General features: G+C 28.6%; 2 protein-coding genes across 4 annotated transcripts; both read right to left on the reverse strand.

The window, feature by feature from the left end:
• Positions 1-495: 495 nt before the first annotated feature.
• On the reverse strand, positions 496-7,748 carry LOC145187311 (growth factor receptor-bound protein 14-like). Of its 3 annotated transcripts, XM_090089206.1 has the most exons (15): positions 7,306-7,748; positions 6,469-6,521; positions 5,580-5,694; positions 4,680-4,725; positions 3,496-3,926; positions 3,205-3,364; positions 2,704-2,825; positions 2,526-2,606; positions 2,271-2,408; positions 2,003-2,107; positions 1,786-1,881; positions 1,594-1,689; positions 1,239-1,510; positions 1,001-1,097; positions 496-791 (listed from the first exon to the last, which is right to left on the reverse strand). In XM_090089206.1, the coding sequence occupies exons 2-15, from the start codon at positions 6,510-6,512 to the stop codon at positions 651-653; spliced, it is 1,944 nt and encodes a 647-aa protein (XP_089945332.1). In that variant the 5' UTR covers positions 6,513-6,521; positions 7,306-7,748; the 3' UTR covers positions 496-650. The 3 variants fall into 3 exon arrangements, with proteins under 3 accessions (XP_089945332.1, XP_089945328.1, XP_079919800.2); XM_090089202.1 differs by lacking the exon at positions 7,306-7,748 and having other exon boundaries at positions 6,469-6,620; XM_080063674.2 differs by lacking the exons at positions 4,680-4,725; positions 5,580-5,694; positions 6,469-6,521; positions 7,306-7,748 and adding an exon at positions 4,040-4,545.
• Positions 7,749-8,858: 1,110 nt separating this feature from the next.
• LOC145187312 (methyl-CpG-binding domain protein 2-like) lies at positions 8,859-25,338 on the reverse strand. The gene is made up of 3 exons (XM_080063675.2): positions 25,147-25,338; positions 18,146-18,432; positions 8,859-9,557 (listed from the first exon to the last, which is right to left on the reverse strand). Exons 1-3 carry the CDS (start codon positions 25,254-25,256, stop codon positions 9,082-9,084), a joined length of 873 nt encoding a protein of 290 aa, XP_079919801.2. The 5' UTR covers positions 25,257-25,338; the 3' UTR covers positions 8,859-9,081.
• Positions 25,339-26,631: the final 1,293 nt, after the last annotated feature.

Below are 26,631 nucleotides of genomic sequence, written 5' to 3' on the forward strand. Positions count from 1 at the left end.
AAGATCGCATAGATTAGATTAAAAAAAAAATATTTCGAAGTCCGGTCTCTTTAGAAAAAATCTAACAATTTAACTTATATATTTTCCAGTATTGAATGTATATTATATTTTTATGTTAAATTTCTTGAAAATGACTTAACGCAATAGAGACAAACATCTTGTTCCGTCCTGAATTAAACAACGTCATACTTCATGAAACATTCTGCGAAATAACCATTATTTTTCTATCGTAGATATCAGAAAATACGCAGCAATAAAATGCTTTAATACTCGACGGTTAAATTAATTATTTTATACATTTTCCTTGAATTCAATCCCGAGAAATATTTACCATTTTTAAACTGGTTTGAATTATACTTAAACACTTCGTTGCTGCAGATATCGTCTGTCTTGGGTTCTCGCTTCTCATACATATGTATATATATATATAAAAGAAAGTTTAAATAAATATGTACATTTTTATATATATATATACATAATTACATCACATAAAAATTTGAACGTCATTGTAATTTTTCACTGTTTGCAAATAATTTCAAATTTCATTTAATGCCTTAACAGTATTAGATGAGGCCATGAAGGTTTTCCTCTTAAATCATTATCTGGAGATTCTTTTAATATATCAATAAATATTTTGATAAAGGGGATTTTTATGACGGGCATGGCTTTTTAAGAACAAAGTCAACACCTTCAACGGCACCAGAATGGTATGACTCAATAAGAAGTTCAAGAGTGTTAAATTGCGGTCCGTTTTCGATGCCGTAGGATACGACGCCAGCAGAAGAAAAGTTCTAAAGTTAATATAATAAAAAAAATGGAGAAATGTTTTTTTTTTTTTATAATGATGAGTCATATCATAAATTTTGCGATGACGCAAAATGAAACTTTTAGATTTAAGACAAATATTAATTGAAATGCTTTGAACTGATATCGAGTAAAAACTTTAGAGATAATTTTGTACAAAGTTTTTAGATATTTTTAATTAATAAATATGACTTACCTGAAAAATTTGATAATGTGTTATTTTTTTATTTTGCGTGACGACCGTTAAAACGAGATTTCCAGCAGACGTACAACTTTCACGCACCATGAACATTCTAAATATAAACATGATTTTTTTTTCTCTCGATAAATATCGTTTTATAATTACATCATTTTTATCGTCATAAAAAACACATCTAATTAGCATGGACCGTAACATAATGATGTTAATAAACGAAAGATTACTTTGTGCATACCCTTTTTTTAATCCATGAAGTTTGAGTTTATGTTGCGATTGCTCACGATTGCACTTCCCGTGATACCACAATTTATTTTGAAGCAAACTTTGGCGAACAACCGCTGGCGAAAATGTTGCTGATATACGTTTAGAAGTTTTAGGAATTTCAAATGCAATCTCATTCTGCACTCGCATTAATTCTAGAGGATTGGATATAATTCGGCCATTAGAGCCAGAGAAGTCTAAAGCTACTTTGTTATCGACGAACTCATCTTGATCGGAGTGCGGGCGCTAAAAACAATAGGTATTGTAGAAAATCCCCACATAAAATTTAACAATTTCTGAAACAGCGAAAACTATTAAAACTAACTTACTCTAAAAAGTAGACTTTGTCGAGCAACATTAGTACGTCTTAAATTTGCTTCTTTATTCATTGCATCGCGAAAATTAATATAAAGTTGTTGACCATACTAAAAAATTTTGAATAATTAAGAACTGTAAAACAAGAAAGCGATTCTTCAGATCAATGACAACTATTTTGTAGTTTTGCGAAATTAAAAGACTACCTTAGCAATCCGAAATCCGGAAAACCAACCGGTTAAAACCATGTCTGATTCTGCGCAAAAGCATTTAATTTCACTCCATTCCGTTACTACATCAGACTATAAAATAAAAAAATTTTTTTTATAAATAACTAAGCAATAACTTTCGAACAATAACTTTTGAACCGTAAAGTTATTAAGAGGAACTATTCTTTTGACACAGAAAGTAAAAAAAACTTACAACAATACAAAAGCAATAAGGAGTAGGTGATTTGTGCGCTCTAGAGAACTCAGGGAGACAATGATATAAAAACGATGTTTTTGTATCGAAAATTTTTGTCATATTCTATAAAAATTAATACTCTTTACAGCAAGTTATTACTCTTTACTTGGAAGCATGCTTAAAACCAGTCTTAAAATACAATAAAACAATAACAATAAATCAGTTACAAAATTAAAAAGATTCGAGCAACTGAATAGTAAATAAATCAAACAAAATACCTACTTACTTTATCACTATCTTCATCAGATATATATAGACACGAATCCTTCAGTCGAAGATATTTCTTAAGCCAAATTTTCTTGTCAAAATCTTTAACTAGCATACTGTACCGCAGTTCAAGAGTGATTTCTGATGACATTAGAGACTAAATCAATGTAAAACTATAACTGATCAAAAATTTAATTTCTATACCAGTATCGGATGTGATCAAATTAAACAAATGTTAAATAAATGAATTTGTCAAAACAAATGAAAATCTTACACCAAGAAGCAAGCTGCGTCTTTTTTTATCTGTTTGATCAGTCAGATTGTTTGGTTCGAACATCTCTAGCGGCAAATAAACCTTCAAGTAATTTTTAAAATAAATTAAAATAATTAGTTAAAATCAAACATAGCATTCACTAAGTGCTAAACTAAATATAAAAACAGAAACCACTTACAGTTGGCTCATTAAACAGATCATATTTATCTTGCCTTTCTACCATAGAAAGGCTGTTGTTAGAAGTAGGTGCCCATTTTTTAACAACTGAATACACTATTTCATGATCTTCAATAGGCCTAACTAATATGAAAAAAAAAACAAATATAAAGACAATTTTTGTTAAGAACCACAAAGTGTGGCTAAATTTGAAACTCACATATAAAATGTTAGTGATAAGCATTAAAACAATTCTATTTAAAATAAATTTCAAGAACAATTTAAGAAATCACAAACTGTGTTACTACGCATACATCTACAGTTTTTAAAACTTATTATTAAAGCATTAATTATATATAATAAATACTTAAAAATAATTATAGCATATCTACATAAAAATATGCTATAACTTTTTTTTATTCACATAGCAATTGTTTTAAATAAAAAAAGGAATATTTTTGCTTTACGTTTTACCTTCACAAAGGTAATTTACTCTTTGTGCTAAAAATGCTAAATATCATACCTAAGAATAGATCTGCAATGTTTTCTTCAATAACAATAGCAAGTTTCTCAGGCATGCCTTTGACATGAGCAATTTTCCATGCAATTTGGAATGCAGTCCAGGCTTTATAAACATCAGCTTTGAATACAATACCATCAGGACATAAAATGGACACATCAAACTAAAAAAGAAATTTAACATTTACTTTTTTTTTTCAGGAAACTTTGGAAATAAAAAAACCTCCCTAAAAAAGTAAAACAAGCAACAAAAAAACTTTTAAAATTCAAACTTTTTTTTTTAGCAATGTCCAACCTTGTCTGTGTCAGTCAATGACAAACGAGGAGCAATTGAATAATACTTCTCTTCTAACTGAGTTGCATTTAATACAGGAGAACTGTTTGCTGATAAAGATTCTCTACCGTTTATGGACAATTTTGAGACTTTCTGTTCATAAGCTTCAAAATTTTTCAAAGCTGCTGGATTAACTGGTTCACTTGAGATTCTATGAGCTTTACTGTGTGATCGTAAAATGTTTCTGTAAGGTATCTCATGTGATATCTGAGACTCACTGAGTTTTTGTTTAGGGTGCTGCTGTGAAAGGATAGATTTTAATTTATGATTTAAACTATTAGGAGACGGAGGTGATAGATAAGAAGAAACTGTTAAATCATTTTTGAACTTTTCAGGTAGAGCAGAAGATGAGACATCACTAACAAACTCATGTCGAACAACAGGAATTGATTCTATAAACAATGAAAAATAATTTGATCATAAGAAAAGCTTGCAACTTAAAACTATAAGACAAAACTGCTTTTCATTAAACCCAAATTCAATTCCTTTTAAAAAAAAAACTTACTTTTAAACATACTTCACTAGAATTATTATTTTTTTTACAACAAAATTTTATCTAAGCAAAAAAAAGTAAGAAGCAACAAAATTTAAACAGCTTCTATAAACCAAACTGACAAGAATAAACAAGATTTTTGGAATTAGAGATAAGCTTGTACGCATACAGAAGTGTTTATCATTTTTTAATGAATTGAATTTTTAAAGTTAATGCGTTATAATAATAAATTTAACTCTACATAACACATATCCACATTGTTTATAAAAGTCACTGCAAAGACAATTTAAAATAAACATTATCATTTACCTTTCACTTTAATTTGCATCATAAACTGTGCTTAATATACTAAGGTTAGACTTTAAAATAAGAAAAAAAAAAAAAAAAGCTGTAGGCCTATTCACACCTTTATTTATTTTTCTATTTACTTCTATCACAGAACAAAGATATTTTTAAATAGAACAAATAAAAAGATATAAGAATGCTGAAGAATTATTGATTTAAAAAATCATATTGTAAAAGGGTCTTTATTTTATGATATCAAAGAGAATCAAGCATTAAGTTTATTAGATTAGATAAAATATTCAAATACTATTTATAAAAATGGATGTTTTCTTTTTCTTTCTATAAAATAATTTTTAAAAAATTATACCTGTCAATTTATTTCTTCCAAATGTTTCGCACTGTGATGAGTTATTCTAAAAATAAACTATTTGAAAAATAATATGAACACTTAACCTGATGAAGAAGATAAAAATCACAGAATATCACAAAAATAAAGTCAATTAGGTCTAAATCTACAATAAATTACAAAAAAGCAAGCCTTCTAAATATACAAGATAACAAATGCTTAATTCAAAACACGTGCTATGGCCATCAAAAAATCTTTAATTTTAATGAAATAAAAAAATTGAATGCATCTATATTATATTAAACTTTAATCCTCGATTATTAGCACATTCACTTCATCATCCCCAACCAATGGTTAAGTTGGCAAGAAAAGGTTTTAAGGAATTCAACTGCCAAATTATAATACTGTCTGATTGTTAAAAAAAATTAGCTAACACCATAATATCTTCACTATCCCTCATACCTATTCACAGACCTACTTATGGGTTATAAGTATTAATCCTTAGCAACTGGGCAAATCCTTAGCAACTGGGCAAATATTTTTTTTACAACTCGACCTATTAGCTTTAACAGTACAATTTTTTAACTTTTGTTAAACAAAGTAATATTTTTTTATTTTACATTATAATAAAAGGTCTGTAGATAAACTACTTAAAAGTAAATCAAACTAGAAGGTTAATAGCATTAAAAAAAGCCTATATATACTTGAAGAGTTTAATAGCTGATACGTCATTATATTGAAGATTAGGAAACCACATGCTTAGCATTTTTGGTGATTAAACTGATGTTATAGCAACAATTGCTTTGTAAACAATGCCTTCACTAAGTAAAGATTATATTAAGGTAACGGTTAAAATAATTATCTTAATCTTTTAGAAGGCTTAAAAGTAAAAATATATTATTTACAAAAATAAAAAATCACCTCTATATTTGATGAGCAAGCATTTAAATCATCCTCCATGTCATTTAAAAGCAAATTAATATTCTCTAATACAGTATCAAGATCAGCATCATTGCACTCAAATTCTGTTTTTGCTCTACAAAAAACAAAAAACAAAAACTTTAATTATTTCAAAACATTTTTTATTATTTTATATCATTTGTATATAACGGTATGAATAGGGAAAGGTAAGTGAACAGATTTTATATTTGAAGACCAAATTTGTGTGGTGAGGCCACAACAATAAAAAGACAACGACATAAAGCTACTTGCTTTTCAGAATGAATAACTTTAACAAGATATAAAACTTCATTTCAGTCTACAATCATGTTTAAGTAAAAAGGCATCCAATCAGTATACTTTAAATACATATAGAAATACTATAAATTTATATTTATCACATATAGATGCATTATATATACAAGAAAAATATAAATTTTATTTAAAGTAACTTTTCAAAGTTTATTTACATATTTAAAAACAATATGCATATTTAAATAAACCAAAATGAAGATACACAAATATATCAAAATAGCTTTTTTTAGTTTCATTACCAACATACTGACTTAGAGCTGACATACAGACATAAAACTGGGATACACACATATATTTAGCATACAGACATATAATTGGCATAAAGACATAAATGGCATACAAAAAAGGTAACTGGTATACAGACATAACTGACATACTAACATAATATCATACTGACATACTGATATCTATATACTCCATACATGATTGTTCTTAAACCCTTGGTAAGGGAAGTTCAAAAATGAAAGAAATGAAAAAAAAAAAACCTGTTTACTCTTTGTGTTATATTGCTCATTATGGTGTTTGATTTTATACATTTAAAAACTTTAAGACTAACCGTGCACTTCTGTCCCTCCAGCACATTGTTGCTACTTTAAACATGGTTGTTAGCTAAAAAATTGTATTTTCAATCTCTTTTAAAAACCTTTTAAAAAAAACTATTTTATAATTTTGTTTTAAAAAAATAAATTACGGAATTGATAACAAAAAAACCAATAAATAATTTCTAAACAACTTGGATTTAGTACCAAGAAATATTTATCTCAAAAGAAATATCTCAACTTGAATAAAATTTTCATAACTTTTTTTTAAAACTAAAAATACTGCTTGCTTCAATCACAGTGGGAAACAAATTTGCTCAAAAATTTGAAGGATTTATTTTAAAAAGCATCACAGGAAATGACAGTGTGATACGATTATTAAAATGCAAAAGAAACCATATAATGGTATGTTATTATGAAGCGGCAAAGTGCACATAGCATGACACTTCCGTGTTAAAATAAGATTACCTGAACTCACAAAATTATTTGCTTGGTGAACTCACTATTTATGAGAAAAATCAAGTTATAAAATAAAAAATATCTGAAAAAAATAAAAAATGAATTAAACCACTGCAATCTTAATACTAAGCTAGTAAAAATTTGTAATTCAAAAAATTTAAAAAAAAAAAAAAAGAAAAAAAAAATTCCAATCTTTTCTAGACACCTACAAATAAAGAATCCAAAATCCAATTAGAATCTGTTCAGTAAAGCTAAATGGATTTAACATATTAAGAAAATTGTTTTTATAGAATTTCGAGAAATAGTTTATTAGTCAATGGTTCAGCATTATCAAGGTCATCAATCAAAAACACATTCATCACTAACATTAATCAACTTAACCATTTCAGTTTTACCTATGTGAGTGCCATTTTAAACTCATAGCATTTAAAAGAAAAAAAAACTATCAACTGAGGTTAAAAGTTTTTTAGGTGCAATTCATAGTATACCAAAGCATTTGTTGTAGTGTCAGAGAAAAGATTACACCTAAATTACTTAGCATACCTTAAAACAAAATTAGCTTAGGAAATGTAAAAAGTGCATTATTGTAGAACAATATAACGGTTGCATGATGAAATGCTTGTAGACAGCAGATTAAATTTGCAATCAGAACATTTAGTATATGCTTTCAATAACAAATTAATAGTCAATAACAAGAGAAATAACAAAACAATTTTCTTAAAATTTTATAAAAACAAAAACTTAAGAAATTTAAATATTAATATCTCCAAATGTTGAAAAGCACTGATGAACTAATGTTGAAAAGCACTTTGCAACTAATTGGCTCATATCTCAAATTAGAAGCCATGCTTTAATTTAAAACAAAAATGAGACTTATACATAGAAAAAAACACATCAACAAATAAGTACAGCCAAATAACTGAAAGCTATTAATCAAAGCCTACTTGATCAATATGTTTTTTTAATGGACAAAAACAGTACTGGAAATGAAAAAAGGCTGAAAAGAGTTATAAGAAATCATACTAAAAACATGACTACTTATCTTTCATAAGATCAAAATGTCATAATAATGATCCATTCATGGTTTTATTGTGTAGAATAGCATCATAACAAAACATGCACAAGAAAAGGATGCCAATCATAATTTAAGTTTTCTAAATTCCATTCAATAAGTCTCTTTGCTTTAATTTGGTTACAGAGGTGGAACTATGTGGTTCTATAGACCATTTTCTCATCTCAGATCAAGACTATCCAATTTATCCAAAGTAAAAGCATAAAAAAAGTATAGTAGAAAAGAATAAAAATAATAAGTAAGCCATGAAAAAAATATTTGATAAAGAATTATTTTAAACCAATTATTATTTTTTATAACAATTAAAAAATATTGCATGCTTTAAGTTATTGTTAATATTATTTTATGAACTTATCATTTTTTTATAATGTTATTACTATAATTACAACATTAATGAATAATTAATATGTATACCAAAAAAAGAAAATAACAAAAAAATTAACCACAAGAAAGATTTTTTTCTTCAAAACTTCAATGTATTATCAAAAATTAAAAAAACCACCTAAATAAAAAACTACAAAATAAAAAAACAAAAAAGTCAAGTTTTTAATTTTTTTTTTTTTTAATGAATCTATTATTAACACATTTAAAAAGGATGAAAAATTAAGTTGCAAAAAAAAAAAAAAATACAAATATTACCTTCTTGTGGATCCCTTCTTCTACCTGTAATTATCATAAACAAAAAAGCCATCATTATAATTTAAGTGAGAAAGAAATTTTTTAGTAAGAATGGCTTGCAAGTGAAACAAGATCAGAACTTATTATGAATTATTCAAATACTTATGCATACCTCAAATTATTTAAGATCAGTGTAGCATTTGAGGCCAGTATACTTTAAAATAAACTACTATCCAGTTTGAAACAAACTGAAGAAACTTTTTAATGCAATTATGTATTTTTCAAATATCAGACAATAAAATACATTAATTAAATATTTGGATATCTGATACTTTTTTTTTTTGTTACAAAAGATTTTTTACAATGACTAGTTCAAACATTCCTGATGTCCATTCTTCATAAACATCAACCTGGCTTTAAAATTTAATTCTCATAAATATAAATGTAGTTATTAAAATTTTTTATCTGTTATGATAGAGGACTATTCATCCATGTCATCTAAATCTTCTTCTTCTTCTTCAAGAGCTTTAAGAAGGTCTTGAGCTTCTGCTAATTTCTTTCTCGCAGATTCAACACGCTTTCTTTGTAACTGCAACATCTCATCAGATATAGATATAGCAGCAGTGAATGGTTGCTCAGCATTGCAAAGCGCAGTAGGGTGTTTTCTCAGTGCATTAAGAGAAGCCTGTTGCCCTACAATCTTATGGCTGTTAAATATACTGTAAGCTAGGGAATTAAGAAGTGATTGGTTGGTACCACCTGGGAGAATTTCTTTTACAAAGTTATCAAGTTCAGCTTGTTTACAAAATTCCATGGTTTTCTCATTGATGGGAAGAAGGTTTTGAAGACGAAGCTGCCAGAACAACTGTCTTGGTTTTGTCAATTGCTGTGACAAATTTTCAGCCCTCTTTCTTTTGGCTTCATTTTCTGCTAACATACTGCGACTCAATGGTTTTCCTTAACAAAAAAATTAAAATATCTTTAAAAAAATTCTCCTTATTGCATGCACATTTACAGATGCCATGGAATACATATAAAAAATTCTTAAAAAGAATACAAAAGAAAATTCCTACAAATGTAAATCAAAGATTAGTCAACTGCGTTATTTCCAGGATAACACTTTAAAAAGCATATATTTTAAAACCTATTAACAAACAAACGTAATTTAGTTTGTATTCTAATAAAGTCATAATTTTTATAGTTAGTTACTACTTTTATAGTTATTACTAAACTTATGTTAGTTTTAAACTTAAAAAATTAAACTTAAGTTAGTTACTACTAATTTAAATTGTTTTAAAACTTCAGGATAATTTTTTTAATCATTTTTATTTCATCACTTTCAAAACGAGTCTAAATTTTTTTTCAAAAATGAAATAAAGAGCAAGGTTGTTAATTGTTAATAACCAATCAGATTTCTTTGAGTGTAAATAGAAAAAAATCTAAAATGGATTTGTCACAGCTGATATCTCAGCTTAAGTCTCAAAAAAAATTTTATTTTGCTTAAATTAGCCAAAGTCTTTTTAAAGTGATTTTAAATTCTCTGAAAAATTAAACATTTAAAACAGTGTTTAACTTTATTGGACTTTGAAACCAAAAAGTATGGTGTGCAATAAGCATCGGCGTTACCGCACCGTCGGTAAAAATGCGTAAAAATGCGTAAATTTGCGTAAAATGCGTAAAAATGCGTAAATTTGCGTAATTACCGCGGTAATTTTGCGTAAAAATGCGTAATACGCAATTTTACCGCATTTATCACTTTTTACCGCTTTTTATCACGATTTACCGCATTTTATCACAAATTTCCTCTTTTTTTGCTGATTACCGAAAAACTAAAAAAAGATACTTTAAATTGCTTTTTGTATTTCTATTAGTAAATATTACATTTACAGTTTTAAACAAACAAGTTATTGATAAAAAATTAATCATCAGATATATCATCATCTGTCTCTAATAAAATGTTTGCAAGCTCAGATGCTCTGTACTTTTTTTTCTCATTCCCCTTCCAATTCGACTTCATTATATTACCTAATTTTGCTTTTTTGATTCTACTTTGATTGTGCTGGAGTGTCATTGGAATAAACAAAGAGACACTTTGAGTTTGGTCTTTACCTTGAGTCACTTCATACCCTTCTTGTTGAGCTAGAGTCCTTTGACTCTCTTGAGTATCTAACTGTAGCTGTTGTTGCTTATTAGGTTCAGGACCAGTTTGGGTATCTGATAAAGTTGGAGAAGCCTTTTCAAGTGCACCTCTTTTTTTAGTTTCAGTTTGACTATGTGATTTTCCCTGTTGGTGAGTCTTCTTAGTTGGTGGTGTGACATGTGGTAATTCATACGGCTCTTCTTCGCAAGTTTTTTCCCAATCGTTGAGGTTAGAAGGAACCCTTGCGTAATTTTGACTCACAAAAACTAACATGCTAGTGTTTTCTGGTTTTACATTATGTCTAAAATCAGTAACTGTCCTACCTCCTACTCAAAACATTCTTTCTGATGAAGCAGAAGTCACAGTTATAGCCAAGTAACTTCTAGCCAGACCAGCTAGCAAAGGTAACTCATTTTTATTTTGCTTCCACCATTCTAAAGCATCCACATCCCTTTCAGGTAAGGCCATAGTCTGATACTTTTCAAATTCAAGCATCAAGGGTGGCTTGAGCTTTGATTGGCTAGGCTGTGAAGTCCCAGGGCGATGCGCTGAAACCTGCCTCCTGTCTTTCAAAAACTCAAGGTCCACTGGATCCATAGTTTCGTCAAGATCTGATGTTTCTAGCGAAGTATGATCATCAACCAATGACTCGCAGAACTGGATTGTGGTTGGGTGATTGTCAACCAATTCCTTGATGGCGGCCTCCCTCCCTTCCTCACTGTTTGCAATATTTTTGTATATAATTAGGTAAACCCTTCTCAAATTCTTTCATGAAGTTGTGTAGGCACTCTGCAACTTGAGGGTCACGCTCTTCAATGTCATTTATGGTTCTTTTGCAAAGCAAGTGGAGATTTAATATGTCTTTTTGAACTTTATGCATAGTCACTAGATTTTCAGAAGACCAGGAATCAGAGCATCGCTTACATTCTGCCAGAAATGGTAAAATGTTGTAAATACTAATAAACTCTAACTCATCCGGAATCAAACTTTGAAGATCTGGTTTGTTTAGAGTTTCTAGAGCAACCAGTAAACCAGCCTTCAATCTGAGGATTGACTTAAGCATCATAAAGTTAGAATTCCATCTTGTTACAATTGGCTGAATGATCTTTACTGGTTCTATATTTGCTTCCACGCACGCTTTCTTGATATCCTGCCAGTCTAATGAACTTTGGTGGGTCCTTTGAGCAAGTCCTTTACATTTCTTAATTATACCATTGATTCCTTCTGATTTTTCTACAGCCTTTGTTAAACAAGTGTTGAGCAGATGATTGGCACAGATTAGATGATCACTGATCTCTTTGCTTTCCGTGATTGCTTTCTTCATGTTGGCTGCAGCATCAGTAACACCCACTTTGTAAAGGTCTTCCCTCTGAAGACCAGGAAATTGAGAAATCATGTGGTCTATTCCTTGTGCAAGCAAAACCCCTGTATGTCTCCCAATAAAGTTTTGGCAATCCAAAGATAAGTTTTTGAGTTCAAAGTCTTTGGTAACATAATGCAATGTAAGGGAGACGAAGGGATCACCATTTCTTGCAGTCCATCCATCTGTAGTGAAAGCTGCCATTTCGCAATGCGGGATGTCTCTCTCAATTTGCATTTTTACATCACGTCTTAGATTGTGATAAATCATTGGTAGCTTGAATTTGGATAAGGTGGTTGGACTTTTTAGGTTGGCTTGTGGACAAAGATAATTCAGCAGCATTTTGAAGCCAGCAGTTTCAATAACGTGAAACGGGAGGTTAGAGAGAACTAGTGAAAGGGTTAGGATGGTATCAAATTCCAACTGTTGAGCACTTTGTGAAGGCCACTTTATTGTTTCAGTAAAATCGTCCATTTTTGTTTGGTGACTTGATGATGCATCATGTGGGAGGTTATCAAGCCTTTTGTTTTTATTAATAGGACCAAAATATCTTCTTATGGTACTGGACTTATCAGCCTCTGCCTGAGCATTCCTCTTTTCTTGAAATTTCTTCTCTTTATTTTCGTTATCGACTTTTTGCATCTGGTAAAAAGATAGCGGATTGCAGGATCTGAAATAAAATAGTGGAATTATATATGTTTAAAAGGATGCGAATTACAATGTTTCAGTAGTAGATAGTTCATAAAAAATAAATACATGAACCACAAGACACATTAGTGTTTTTTTAAAAATTCTAAATAATTTTTTTTTTATCATGTTGCATTTTACCATGGACATATAAGAAATGGACGTGCAACCTATTGTTTTTTTTGCGAACCATGCTCGTTGCGCATAGTTAGAAATTAAATCATATTAAAGTCTGTCGGATTTAACGAAAATTTTTGGACTCGTCTAACCAGTCATTTCAACTTCCTCTCATTTATTAAAGATAACAGCAAAAGAACCAAGTTTTAAGCTTAATTTTATATAGATAGACATTCTTAATACCTTAAGAAATAACGCGGACAATGAAAAGAAATTGAGATCATTTGCTTGACTACCTTAGTACATGTATAACTTGAGATAAAATAAGTAATACAAAAATCAAATTGTTTTGTAGCTACCTAGAGCACAATGGTTTCATGTCTAGGGAATTACTCCATCTATTATATTGCTGTAGACATCCAGTTTATGAATATTATAGAATTTTCTATTTTTATGTTTAACAACAGAAATATATACAGTAAAGGATAAATAACTTATACATAAAATGAATGTAAATACAATAAAGAAAAAAATAATTTGTCACAGTTTTAAAGAATTTAGCAAAGTCAATTTATGGCAAACCGCAAGAATAACTAAGTATTTTATATTAACATAAAATGATTTACCAGCTATATATAAACTAATTTTTATTTGACAAAAACAAATGGGTTATTATGAGCTTATTATGACAATTGAAATAATATATGAAATATGAAAAGCGAAAACATGAAATATCTGACCGCATTTTGCAAGATAATTATAAATTTGAATAACTTTTTAAAAGGTTATGCTTTATCAAATGAATTATAAAAAAGTCTATAAGAAAATACACCTACTAAAAAAATAATGCATTAAGGAATATAAATTATGGAGCTTATAAAGTAGCCGAGGCAAAAAATGGCGACATGTCGGAAAAAATACTAAAAAAATACACAAAATTAAGGCTGGTGAATGAAGGACCAAGGAGTTGAATGAAACCAGATCTTAATAAAAAATTTAATTTAAGCTTTTTTATACTTCGCTATACTTTTTTTAGTCATTTTAAAATTATCCATACAGATCTATTTTATCATTGACAGACTTTGTTTACACGAAAAAAGTTCCCAAATTTACAAATATTTATCTTGAAAAAATGATGAAAATCTGTTCGTGCCGACAACTAATTTCCTTTACCTTGGTGTAATTTGTTTAGTAATTTGTCAACGCGTGAAGTAGTTACTTTATCCTGAAGTACAGTCTTATTAAACAAATGCTATAAAAGTTTAAACTAATACCACGTGATCAGAGGTTCTGTTTTTAAACTGTGGGCAGCCATTTTAAAAGATTTTTTTGTTGACTGGTGAAAATTTAGAGTTAGGGCCTCTTTATATGGAAAGCGGGCTGGCTCGGCAAACGAGCCAGCCCATTTACCGAGATCTCGACGTTGTCCTTATTTCAACTTAATTTTATTTTGCGTTTATATGAATAAACAAACTAGCCCGGATCGCTATCCGGGCCAGCTCGTTTATTCATATAAACGCAAAATTTTTCGAAGCCAGTTTTGGCCTCTCAAGAAGGCGGCGGATACAACGAACGGCTATATGAAAATTAAGAAACTAATGATAATCAAATTTTATATCTTAAGCTCAAATATTGATAAGTTTCAAATAAAAATCTATTTTTTTGTTTAGCATAAGATTTTTTTCATAAAAATAACGGAATATTACATAATTACATAAACTTCAAGTATAAATATTTTTTTATTTAACAAAACATATTCTTACAATAGCTTGTTGTATGTTAACTTTCTGCTTTTTGTTTTTTAGAATAAATATGAGCCCATAATTATGAAAGTGGTCTAAGTCATATTTCTTATTTCGAGATATTTAATGATTCGCATTTGAATAAATTAAAAATTCCGTATAACGTTGTAATTACAACTACTTTTTAAAGGTTCATTTTTGACGATATCGTAAAAATTACATTGAATATATTTAGTTTAAAATCATGTCGTGTGAAATAAGTGATAAATTCATTTTTTTTTTAATTTTGACTTAGACTACTTTCATAATTATGGGCACATATGATAAAATACAGATTCTCAGTAAAACTAAGTAGGAGTTTTAATTTTAGTTTGTTTCAATTTAGTTTGTTTAATAGTAGTGAAGAAAAAGTATTTGTTTACTTGTGCAGAAATCTCAAATTTAAAATAATTAGCATTTGCAATATAACTTATGTACCTTTTAGTTCTTAACTACCCAATGCTTGTGCTAGAAGCAGGGGCCTGTACAGGAATTTTTTTGGATAAGTCGCAATTTTAACCCCTTCCCAAAAATGTTAAATTTTAGCATCCCCCCCCTTCCTCATTGAGAAACGCATATATGAGGTAAGACGGCTTAGTGTATGTACAAACGTAAGTCCGAATTTAATTTTTAGTGTTTAAAACCATTACTTTCTTTTTATATTGTTCAAAATGCAAGTAATTAAAAAGATACACAGCTTTGTATAAAACAATTGGGGATGTCCATTGATATATTTTAATATATGCTTGTTGTTAACTGTAGTCTTCTCCTCCTGATGATAAATATCAAAAGAATTTGACTAAAACTTTACTAAGGGTGTAATTGAAATGGAAGTCCGGAATTTGTTCTCTAAGAAATAATAACTTTTATTTTTTTTAAATTAACAAAAGAAAATATTTAAAAAATGAAGTACTTTATAACTTAACAAAAAAGGTATGTCCATTCAAGTTTTTTATTAATTTGTTTAAGTCAAAAATTAAAACAACCTCCGTTTAATATATAAATCGTTTTTTATTAAACTTTAGACCGTTCTCGATTTGAAAAGCGCTATAATAAAATACCAAATCGTAAATCTAACTGTTATCCCGGATTAATAACTTCTTACCATCCGTTCGAACAATTAACCTTGTATAGTTTGCTTAATTATTGCTTTAGTTTGCTATAATTATTCGCTCTGTTTGCTTTTATCTACCGACGCATCATATTTATTCAAAATATTGAAGTTGTGAAAAAATATATAAAGATACATATTTTGGGTATGTCCAGCGACGTAGCAGACATCCCCTAGACACGCCCTGAGAAGGTTAGTAGCACAACTGCATGTTGCGTTATTGAAAGTATAAAATTTGTCAAAATTGTAGGTAGACACCACTGCCGCTTACCATTCAGTTGTGTTATCAACCTTCTAGCACACTGTATTGGGTAACTAAGAACTAAAAGGTACATAAGTTATACATAAATATTAATTTAATCGTAAATTGCACATAAAAAAATTATATCGAATATTTTGAACTTTAACATTTAAATTAACAATTTCTTTAATTGTCTAATTTTTTTTAAATCATTTCATTTCTATAAACTTTTTAAAAATTTGTTTCATTGTCTTGTTTTTCTTTCAAAACTGTTTAATTATTTTCTTTCATATTACAATAGTCTTATTAGATGTACATCGGTTCACCGCTAAGAGCTCTGATCGCCACCATCTTGGAAGGCCAATTTTTGCTTCAATATTTTTTCGAAAACAACAACAGAATACGCTATCTAGTTATATTTTGAGATCAGTGGTTTAAAATATACTAAATTATAGTAAGAGTAAAACACTTACTTTAAATGAGCTTTAACTCCACTGGTGCTACCTTGAGACAGCTTAATCACTTTTTTGCACTTATTGCACTCAGCAAATCCTGATTTTCTGCCAGAGCCAGAGATGTTATCCTCTTCTCTGTCTAGCTTGGTAAAATAATTCCAAAGAGACATTGTTTCTTGAAGATGGTTTGATTCGGTAGTGATTTTGGTATACTAATCAGATCACTGAAGAACTTTGAGGTTGTTAGTCTTTCTTGACTTTTGTCAAGCTTATATAGGAGACTAATTTAATTTTAGAGGGTAATTAATTATTTAACAACTATCTGACTTGATAAAAACAAAGTAATTTTTTACCATAATAATTACCGCTTATACAAACTTTTATCACAATTTACCGAAATTACCGATTTTTACCGCTTTTACGCAGTTTTACCGTATTTACGCAATTTTACCGTTTTTACGCATTTTTACGCATTTTACGCATTTTTACGCATTTTTACCGATTTTACGCATTTTTACGCAATTTTACCGTCTTCTGTTACAAGAAAGCGTAAAAATGCGTAATACGCATTTTTACCGCATACGGTAAAAGTGCGTAATACGCATTTTTACCGCATACGGTAAAAGTGCGTAATACGCATTTTTACCGCATTTTACCGAAATTTTTTTACCGCCGGTGCGGTAACGCCGATGCTTAGTGTGCAAGCACACAATAAGTGGCTAGTTAAACTAGTTTATCAAATTGTCTAGGAAAGGCCTCATAACAAGTGGCTTGTTATGAGGCCTTTCCTAGACAATTAAATAAACTGTAAAAAAAGATCATTCAAAGAACAAGCTTTTTCTTTCAAATAAATGAACCATGCTACTCCATAATACTGGCTCACCCAGATAAAAGAAGGGGGTAGGCCCTAAATAATCACCATAAGAAAAAGAAATATTTACTTTTACTTATGTTGATAAGTTAAATTTGATCATACAATATATATATGATATGTATATATATGATATGTGTATATATATATATATATATATATATATATATATATATATATATATATATATATATATATATATATATATATATATATATATATATATATATATATATATATGTAAACCTAATATGATAGTGTTTCATTTTCATCCACACAAAAAACGTTTTTTTGGCTCTTTCTCCTAAATAAAAATTCTAGTGGCATATCTTGTTCATAAGCATCAACAACCATTATATTTTCTCTCTTTCTCTGACACAATACAAACACAATTATAATCATAGAAACAAAGTGACTAAAAGTACTTTAGATCATAGAAACAAAGTAATCAGCAATAAATAAAATTATCTGATATATGTAAATGATTGATATATAAGTATTAATGTTTTGTTTGCTGATAACCTAACCTTTATTTAGTTTGATTTGTGTCCCATACACTGCACTATTTCAAGCTATTCTTAAACCACTTTTAGCCCTAATATATTTTTGGTAAAATCCAAATATCTCTTTTATTAATACATTTAACCAAACACATGCAAAAGACATAAACGGAACTTAAAAATCAAACTTCCAGGATGTTTTTCCTCTAAAATTAGCATTTTATCAGTTACACGCAAAATTGCTTGCTTAATGTTCTATAATGTGTAAAAAAATAAACTTACTTGAATGAGAATAGTGATTTTCGTGCTTGGTTCCTTCTAAATCCTTGCCGGTGTAAACAGTAATCTCAAGGCTATCACAAGCTTTCTTAGTTTGTCTAGTTGGTTTTAAGTTGTTGATTGGCATAGAAAAGTCTTTGCCAAAATCAAAATCATCCTTACGCTTTTTACGCTTTTTTAAAGAAATGTCAGTATTTTTTCCAGCTCTGAAATCAAAATTTTCAATGTCAAAATCATCAGGAAGATACTGCAACATTTGGGGTTTTGACCTACATTTTTTGCCTTCTGGGCTAAAACAGAAAATATAAGACAAAGTTAATAAAAACAATTTATAAACAATCGATAAATAAATAATCCTATAACTTAGTATTAGAGATGCAATGCAAATGTTACAATGGAATTTGAAGTAGAAACAGATATTTAATTCATTTTGTGTTTTTGCATAATTGGTATTGTAAATTCAATTACGATAGGTAGAATGGAAAGTTTTTAATTTTTATTCTCAATATTCAAGAGTTAACAATGGTACATTATATTTAACAAAAAATAATTTGACAGCTTTTTGAATTCGTGTTAAGATACAAATCTGGATCCAATAGACTGAAGAGGATTAAATCTTCTGACAAGTGCCATAGGTGACATGCAAAATTGAGCAAAGTCACTGCACCAATCTCTCGATCATCTAAAGAAACAGTTCTTGTAGAATTTGTAGATCATCCCTAGCTACCTTGGAAGCAAGAGGTGCAAAGAAACAAAATTTGATATAAACTTTAGCAAGAAATACATTTACACAAAGAAGAATCAAGATTCTCATAACATAAACTTGAACTGCGATTGAAATAGATGAAACTTGATGCTATAAATGACTTTTGCTAACCAGTGAGCCTGATGGATTGCCTCAGGAGCTTGAAAGTCCAATTTAAAAACTTTATTTCTAAAAAGATAAGCATGAGTTTGAGTGGCTCATGATCCAGCAGCTGTTGTTCACAGAAAATATTCATTTTATTTTTGACACTGTAGAATTAAGTTGAGGCCATACCATCTGAGAAAGCATCTTGAAAATATTCCAGGTCAATGAATGTCCACTGTACTTGAAATCATATAAAGACTTTGATTTTTCTTTTTGATTTTAAATTAATTACATAGCTTTAGCATGTGCTGTATCAAATAATTCTTCAATTATTTGATATATCACATGCTAAAGTTGAAATAGTGGATTTATTAACTTTCTGAGTCTCAGTCTGACAGTTCTTTAGTTCTTTCTGTTTTGTTTTTGTTTTGTTCTTCTTCAAACAGTTCCACTTGTTGATTAACAACTGAAGCTTTTTAACGAAATCTTGGAAATACTTAGTTGAAATTTTTGCTTGTAGCTATAACTCCTTGACTCTTTCAATAGCCTGTGTGATTCTTTCAATAGTGTGTAATTCTCTAATATCCAGTTTTAAAACATTGTGAGAAAATAAAGAAGAACCTGGTTACCTTCAGTAGGGCTAAGAAAAATTTATGCATGCAAGGTCACCTGAAAATGCAAAAAAGGTAGAAAATGAGATAAATATTTATATATAAATTTATACATCACACAAATTAAGTATTAAATAGTCTCTAAATCATATCTCACAACAACATTTTACTAACTACTATTTAACATTTTATGCAATATAAATTGAAATATTACATATTAACTTTTTATGAATAAAAATATTTCATATATTTAGATTATTTACCTTTGGTGCTGATGATTCTTTAGCAGTTTAAAAAGCTTTTCTTTTTATCAAAGTATTTTTTTCTAAATATTTCACTCAATAGACAACAAAAAAAAACAACTAAAATGCAAGAAGGGTGTAAAGAACTAGCACAAGGTTTACTTGAATATAATACAAAATGGTTAAGAGGTGCTTGTGCTAATTATATAAAATTATAAGTATTAATTATTTCAAAGTGTCTTCGTAGAGCGCAATGCGCTCTACATAGCCATAAGCTACTCAGAGCGCAATATTGTACACGCATGCGCAATTATTTTATTATAACAGTGCGACTTATATTTCACAATAAAACTGGTTGGATAGGTGGTTAGGGTTAGGGTTAGGGTTAGGGTTAGGGATAGGGATAGGGTTAACATCAACAAGATTTAGCGCATGCGTACAAAGTATTGCGCTCTGAGTAGCATATGGCTGCATAGAGCGCATTGCGCTTCAAGTAGCAACAGCCTAATTATTTACTAAAAAAGACAGTAAACTAAGCATTTACTTAAATATATTTATTTACTTATTGAAAAATGAATACCATATATTTAAATTATAGAAAACTTTTTTTTTACATTTATTATTGTATTTATGATAACTATTTATGATGGTGCAGAAAATTTATATTAAATTGTGTATTGAAAAACTATTAATTTATTTTAAAATGATACATTTTTTACAATAATAAAATTTTTACTGCATTGCGTGAATGTCAATATTTCACAAAACTAATATTTGGTTGAGTCACCCCTAATATGTAGCCTATATTATTTCTATATATATTGTAGATAACTGGGGGTTCAACTAGAATTTATTTAGAAATTGAAAACTGATGTCAATTAGAATTTACTTCTTTTAATCAGATAAATTGGGAAACTTTTTTAAATATTTTGGTAATAAAAAAAAAATTTTGGCCACTTTCAGTTAACTTTTAAGAAATACTAAAGCACTTTTTCCCTCTATTCATAACCCTAGAATTTTCTTTCAACAAAATATATAAGCAATAATAATGAGCAATAAAGTCAAAGATCCTTTCACATTGACAAAAATTATTCTTGGTTACAAGGGATAAGAGAAAGGAGAAAATGGGAACACATAATCAATAGTGCTCATGAACATCAAAAAAGTTAAATATGAAGCATATATTTTCTTTACATTTTTTGCCTACAGACACCAGGTGTTTGAAACATATTAAACTGTTGGAACATATTTCCAAGCAACAGTTTACAAGTGTTTATGCAAGTGTTTAATAACAACAGGCTCTTTTAAAAGCTGAAGCTAGCATGGAACTTAAGTTATGTTCAGTGTGGTAAAACCAAAACTCTTGCTTTTATCACACTGAACATAACTGGTATCAGTGATGGGAGGAATATGGTACAGTAATGCTTGCAGTTTTCACAATAAAATTAAGAGACGGGTGGCATGAAAAAGGTAAACATCATTTAATAGCAAATAGCAACTTTTTTTTTCCCCTTATACTTTGATTTTAGGCCTTTCATGAAAAAGTATTATTTAGAAAGGATGCATGACTGATTATCTGGAGATGAAAGAATAGCTATTACATGTTGAGTGCTTTAGTTATAAGATTGTACTGTGATTCAATTAATTACATGTATTAAAAGTATGGAATTCATTAGTTGACTTCTCTTTGAAAGATGGTAAGAGAAAAATCTTTTTTTTTTTACAGCATTAAACTAAACAGTTTTTCTGTCTGTGTGACAAGAAGACTATTGTGGAGATGTTGCTAAACAGTTTTATTCAATCCTAAGGCCATATAGCTATAGTGTAGAAAAATACCAAATTGACTCAGATGTGCTAAACAACTTTGACTTCTCCAATGATTCTCTTCCTTGTTTAGTTTTTGTTGTAACTGATCAGAGTTGTTATTTTATCAACATAAACTCAGTATAAGTTGGAAGCTCTACATTTTGTTCAAACATGTAGATGATTGAATATTAATGTTTTTAATTTTATACAACTGAAGTTTATAATGACACGTGGAGCATATTTGCTAGCTTTGTTAACTAAAAATATATTTCACATCATGCTAGATTTATAACACAGGGAGTTTATTAGTTAACACACTCTTTTTTAGCCACAATTCAGTAGTTTATATCCTATTGTAATATCATTGCAAAGCTCTTATCCCTGTAACAGCATCTTCTTTAGTTCATAAACCCTTTAATGAAATGATACAATATTCCAAATTAAGTCTTAAACCAGCAGAAGCTGTACAGAACTCACTTAAAAAACACACTTGGTATTAAAAAGATTTGTTGATATGAGCTGATAAGTGTTTAGTTGTTCATCAATTACATAAATTAGCTCTTAAATTATTTAAAAAAAAAAAAAAAAAAAAAAAAAAGAAAAAAAGAAAAAAAAGAAGAAGATTTTGGTACACCTGAAAGCTGGTCTTTCTTTGATTTGTTAAAGATGACAATACAAGAGATAGAATGGCTGAAAATCAGTTCATCAAATTGCGACTTATCTTTTTATCTTTTAAAAACAAATATCAAAAGGAACCTCAAAAATTATCATGTTGTTTTTTTGACTTTAGTGTTTTATACTCCTACCCTGACATAAAAAACATACATACATACATACATACATACATACATACATACATACATACATACATACATACATACATACATACATACATAAATGAAGCAATTTGAAAAACACTTGCAAACGGTTGATATATTTGAATTCAAAGTACCCTTGAACAAGTGAAGAAAACCCATAACTAAATCTTACATAAAGATTGAAAAGATCTTGAAGAAGTCTACTGGAACTGAAATTATCCAGCACATTGCAATGATGCATGAGAAATTTGTCAAACACGCATTTATAAAGAAAACCAATCAACAATTTTCAAGAAATTGAAGGAAACTTCAATAGAAAATACATCTCAAACTGTAGTGGATTCAAGTCAACTGAGCTAAAAATGTTTCAATCATAGTGACCTCATTTTGGACAAAACCAAATTTTAAATCATAAGCCTTGCAGTCTGTTGGCATGTTGAGTTAAAAACATTCCCCATAGTTTCTGATCCAATCATACAATGCTTTCAGTTATACCATTCGTCGATAAAATTCTTCAATTTAATGCTAATCGAATCAAAGAAGTGCACAAATTCAGTGATAAAGCCACTTCTTAATATAAAAAAAGGACATTATGGCTACAATAATTGTGTTTGAGAAATATTTCAGGAGAAAAAAAACTCTGAAAAAAATTCTAAAAAATAAAAAGATTTATCAAAATCTCATTACTTTTATGTTCAGAATGATATTGTTTAAAAAGTACTTTCACCTTCATTATAAATAAAATTTATTACAAAATAAATATATTTAAAAAAGAAGATTTTAATTAAACCATGTGTTTTATTACTGAAAAATGCATCACTGAACTGATAGTTTCTTCTCAGTAAAATAATTCAATATTAAAACTTAGTCATTCATGGTTTTTTTTATGATTTTGTAATGGCTGAATAAACCACAACAACAAAATCTAATTAGCTTAGCCAGAATTGAAATTTCAGAGAAAATTTCATTCACAAATATGCTTTTAAAAAAAAATTTTCTAAGTTTTGTCACTGAACTCATGTTTTAACTTTCATCTTATATCAGCACTGAGACATGAAAATTGTATTTAATTTGTATTATAGCATTTTAATACTTGTTTTTTTTTTTTTTTTTAAATAGCAATTTTCTGAGTTATAGAAAAACATTTATTAAAAAAAATCTTTCCACATAACACATCACTAAAATATAAAAATAGCCATGTATAAAATATATTACAAAATAAATTTATCAAGAACATTATATAAAATGAAGAGTAATTTAATGCCTAAAAAGAAATTATTTATATATATTTAACTCTTAAAGTGTTCTAATGCATATTTCAATTTAACTCTTGTTAACAACACACAGTGAAGAAAAAGGGTTAATGTTTTTTTAGTGTCTAACAGTGACAAATGTTAATTTTTAATTCAAAAAAAAAAAAAAAAAAAAGAAAAATATTATTTTCAAAATTGGTGTATTATTTCCTCAAAGCCACTAACACTGTACCCTCACCCCTTTAGTAAGTAAAGACAGTTTTTTGGTTTTGAATGATCAAACTCCTCAGGAACTTCATATAGGCCATTCAAAACTTTTTCTCCATTCCAAGAGATAAATTATCAGTTCCTAAAGCCAGCACTTATAAGTAAGGAATCAAATGCCCAGTATACCTTCCAGTGCTTCCTTATAGAATAGAAAGTTTTAATAACCAAGAGATCATTTGTTGGAGCATTTACACCAACAAGGACTTTCAGGAACCAAGAAATATAACAGATAGCAGTAAAAGTACTGGGTTCCTTCATTTTAACTTTTCTTGTTCAGTCATTTTGTATGGATAAACAATCCTGCTTTGTAACATGCCCCTGGTTTGTGGAATCTAAGGTCTGGAATATCTGCTCTCAGAAAGAATGTGGTAAGTTCACAAACTGTTCCATAGTTATTTCTTAGAAAATTCTTAGGTTTAGAGGCTTTGGAGCAAAAATCCTAAGATTCTTTGGCGATATTATAGAGACAACCTCAAACTTTTAAATTGTCTAAATTTGATGGTATCTTCTTCCTTAATAAGCTCTTCAATTTGACATAAACTTGTCTTCTTGACCTATTAGTTTTCTCACTCAGTAGTGCTGACATGTAGTGATAAATATACCTTTCAAACATGTATCTTTGACACATAATCCACAGGATGTGTACCTTTAAATAATCTTACCAAAATAAACAAGGCAAGAACATTCTTGACTTTAAGTTACTTCAGAACAAACTAGATCCTGGCTGGTATATTTAAGGATTGTATGGCACAAGGTAATTAAAGTTAGATTCATCCAAGATCCAGAATTGATGTTCTCAAATCATTTACAAAATTCACTCCTTGTTTATTCCACAAGATAGGTGTTTCTTGAAAATTTCAACTTCATAGCTATATAGTAGATTATATTTAATGTTTACATTTTAAAAATTACTTTAAAAATCACTCTTTTAAAGATTTTTAAAAGAGTGATTTTTAAAGTAAGATTTAAAAGAGTGATTTTAGCTTCATAATTTGGTTTTTTTTGTTGAAGAATAAATGTAATTTGTTTATATGCAATATATAAAACACACATTTTTATTTATAACATTTTACTTTCATAATATGATAAGGAAAACATAGTATCTTTTCAATATTTATTTATTGAGTTTTGTATATTTGAGGTGTAGTTAGTTATACCTGTAATAATAAACATCTGATTTACCAGCTGATGCGCCAGACTTACGAATGACAACTTCTTTCACCCAACCTGCTGGTAAGTTTGAACAAGATGTACGAATTTTATCCATGAACCATTGAGTAAAGTATTGAAAAACAGGAAAATTACTCAGTAAGTAACTAAGAACAAAGTAAAATATAAATTAGATCTACAGATTGTAAATAAATAACATTTAATTAAAATTTCTTGTTTGAATTAAATCCAGTTTAATAAACTACTTGCAAATGCACTTAAGAACTTTTAACTTCATATTTTCGGGAAAAAACAAACTATTAACACAAAAGATAAAACAAACAACTTAAAGGTACAAAAGTGTTTTTTATTTAGCAAAGTTACAGATTAATAAAAACAAAATCTTTGAGCACTTAACTAAAAAGGTGATTTAACTAAAATACTTGGAAATGAATTGCTATCACAGCTTTACTTGGCAGCGCAAAGAAATTTATTTAAAATAAAAGCAAAACTTGACAAACAAGTTGATAAAAAGTTTAAATAGGTTTTTATTGAAACCTTATTTATAACCATTATTATACAATTATTAAAATTATTACATAAGAAAAATCCATAAATAAAAAATAATTTAAAGTAGCGAAAATTAAATCTCATATAAGAAATAAAAATATTTTATTAGTGTTTATAACACTAATAAAATATTAAATGATAAATGATAAATGTTATGAGTCTAATTTTCAATAAAGAATTTTTTTGTTCATTCATAATAATTTAAATGTGAAAAATATAAGAATATAACAAACTATTTCATAAATAACTTGAAACTTAAGTTTTATTTTAAAGTTAAGAATTAGAAATCTTTAAAATTTGGTTAATGAAATCGACTGGCAATTCCAAAAAAGTCCATTAAAAGCCAAACACTACTTTGATTTGTCACGCAGAATTTGTAAACCGTTAATAGTTTTGTTTATAGGGTCGGTGGATAAATAAAAATCATTTATTTGAATAACCTATTTTCGAGAGATTTTAAATCAAATTTTCGGTTTTACGAAGTGTTTGCCGGTTCATAGGTTTTTTAACGATTGCATAGCCACAGCCAAAAAAAGAGATATATGGGGGTGAACATTCTATTACATTTAAGATCCATTCTTTTAATCTTAAGCTCTAGAATTTTAGCTTTACTATCATTCAGAGAATGAACGAGCGTTTCATTTCTTTGCATAAAAGCAGGCGAGAGTAGCGACAAGTATTTACTATTATGTACTCTTGTTTATGAGCGAATTCCCTGTGCGTCGTATCCAAAAACATTTTGCATAATAGTAAACCACAGATACTTCGTATTTACAGATAAACATTGAGTGAAATAAAACGTTTTCTAAAAATTTTCATTTTCGTTGTTACCTGCTGAGCAATCCACAGCCTTTTTCACTAATGCAGAAACAGAAACATGAATTAAAATGGCTGTGTATTGTTAAAACGTACCTAAAACAGAT

Source organism: Hydra viridissima, unplaced genomic scaffold (genome assembly GCF_058129835.1).
Source record: "Hydra viridissima isolate aposymbiotic clone 2 unplaced genomic scaffold, HvirCarnegie_v1 scaffold_1, whole genome shotgun sequence".
NCBI classification, from domain to species: Eukaryota; Metazoa; Cnidaria; class Hydrozoa; order Anthoathecata; family Hydridae; genus Hydra; species Hydra viridissima.

Coding starts and splice junctions, on each gene's coding strand:
- LOC145187311 (XM_090089206.1), bottom strand. CDS start 6,512: ATGTTTAAAGTAGCAACAATGTGCTGGAGGGACAGAAGTGCACG. Junction 4,726..5,579: donor CTTGCTCATCAAATATAGAG/GTGATTTTTTAT, acceptor GTTTATTTTTAG/AATAACTCATCACAGTGCGA. Junction 792..1,000: donor CACATTATCAAATTTTTCAG/GTAAGTCATATT, acceptor TATTAACTTTAG/AACTTTTCTTCTGCTGGCGT.
- LOC145187312 (XM_080063675.2), bottom strand. CDS start 25,256: ATGGATAAAATTCGTACATCTTGTTCAAACTTACCAGCAGGTTGGGTG. Junction 18,433..25,146: donor TCAGATGTTTATTATTACAG/GTATAACTAACT, acceptor TTTCTGTTTTAG/CCCAGAAGGCAAAAAATGTA. Junction 9,558..18,145: donor AAATCACTATTCTCATTCAA/GTAAGTTTATTT, acceptor TTTTTTGTTAAG/GAAAACCATTGAGTCGCAGT.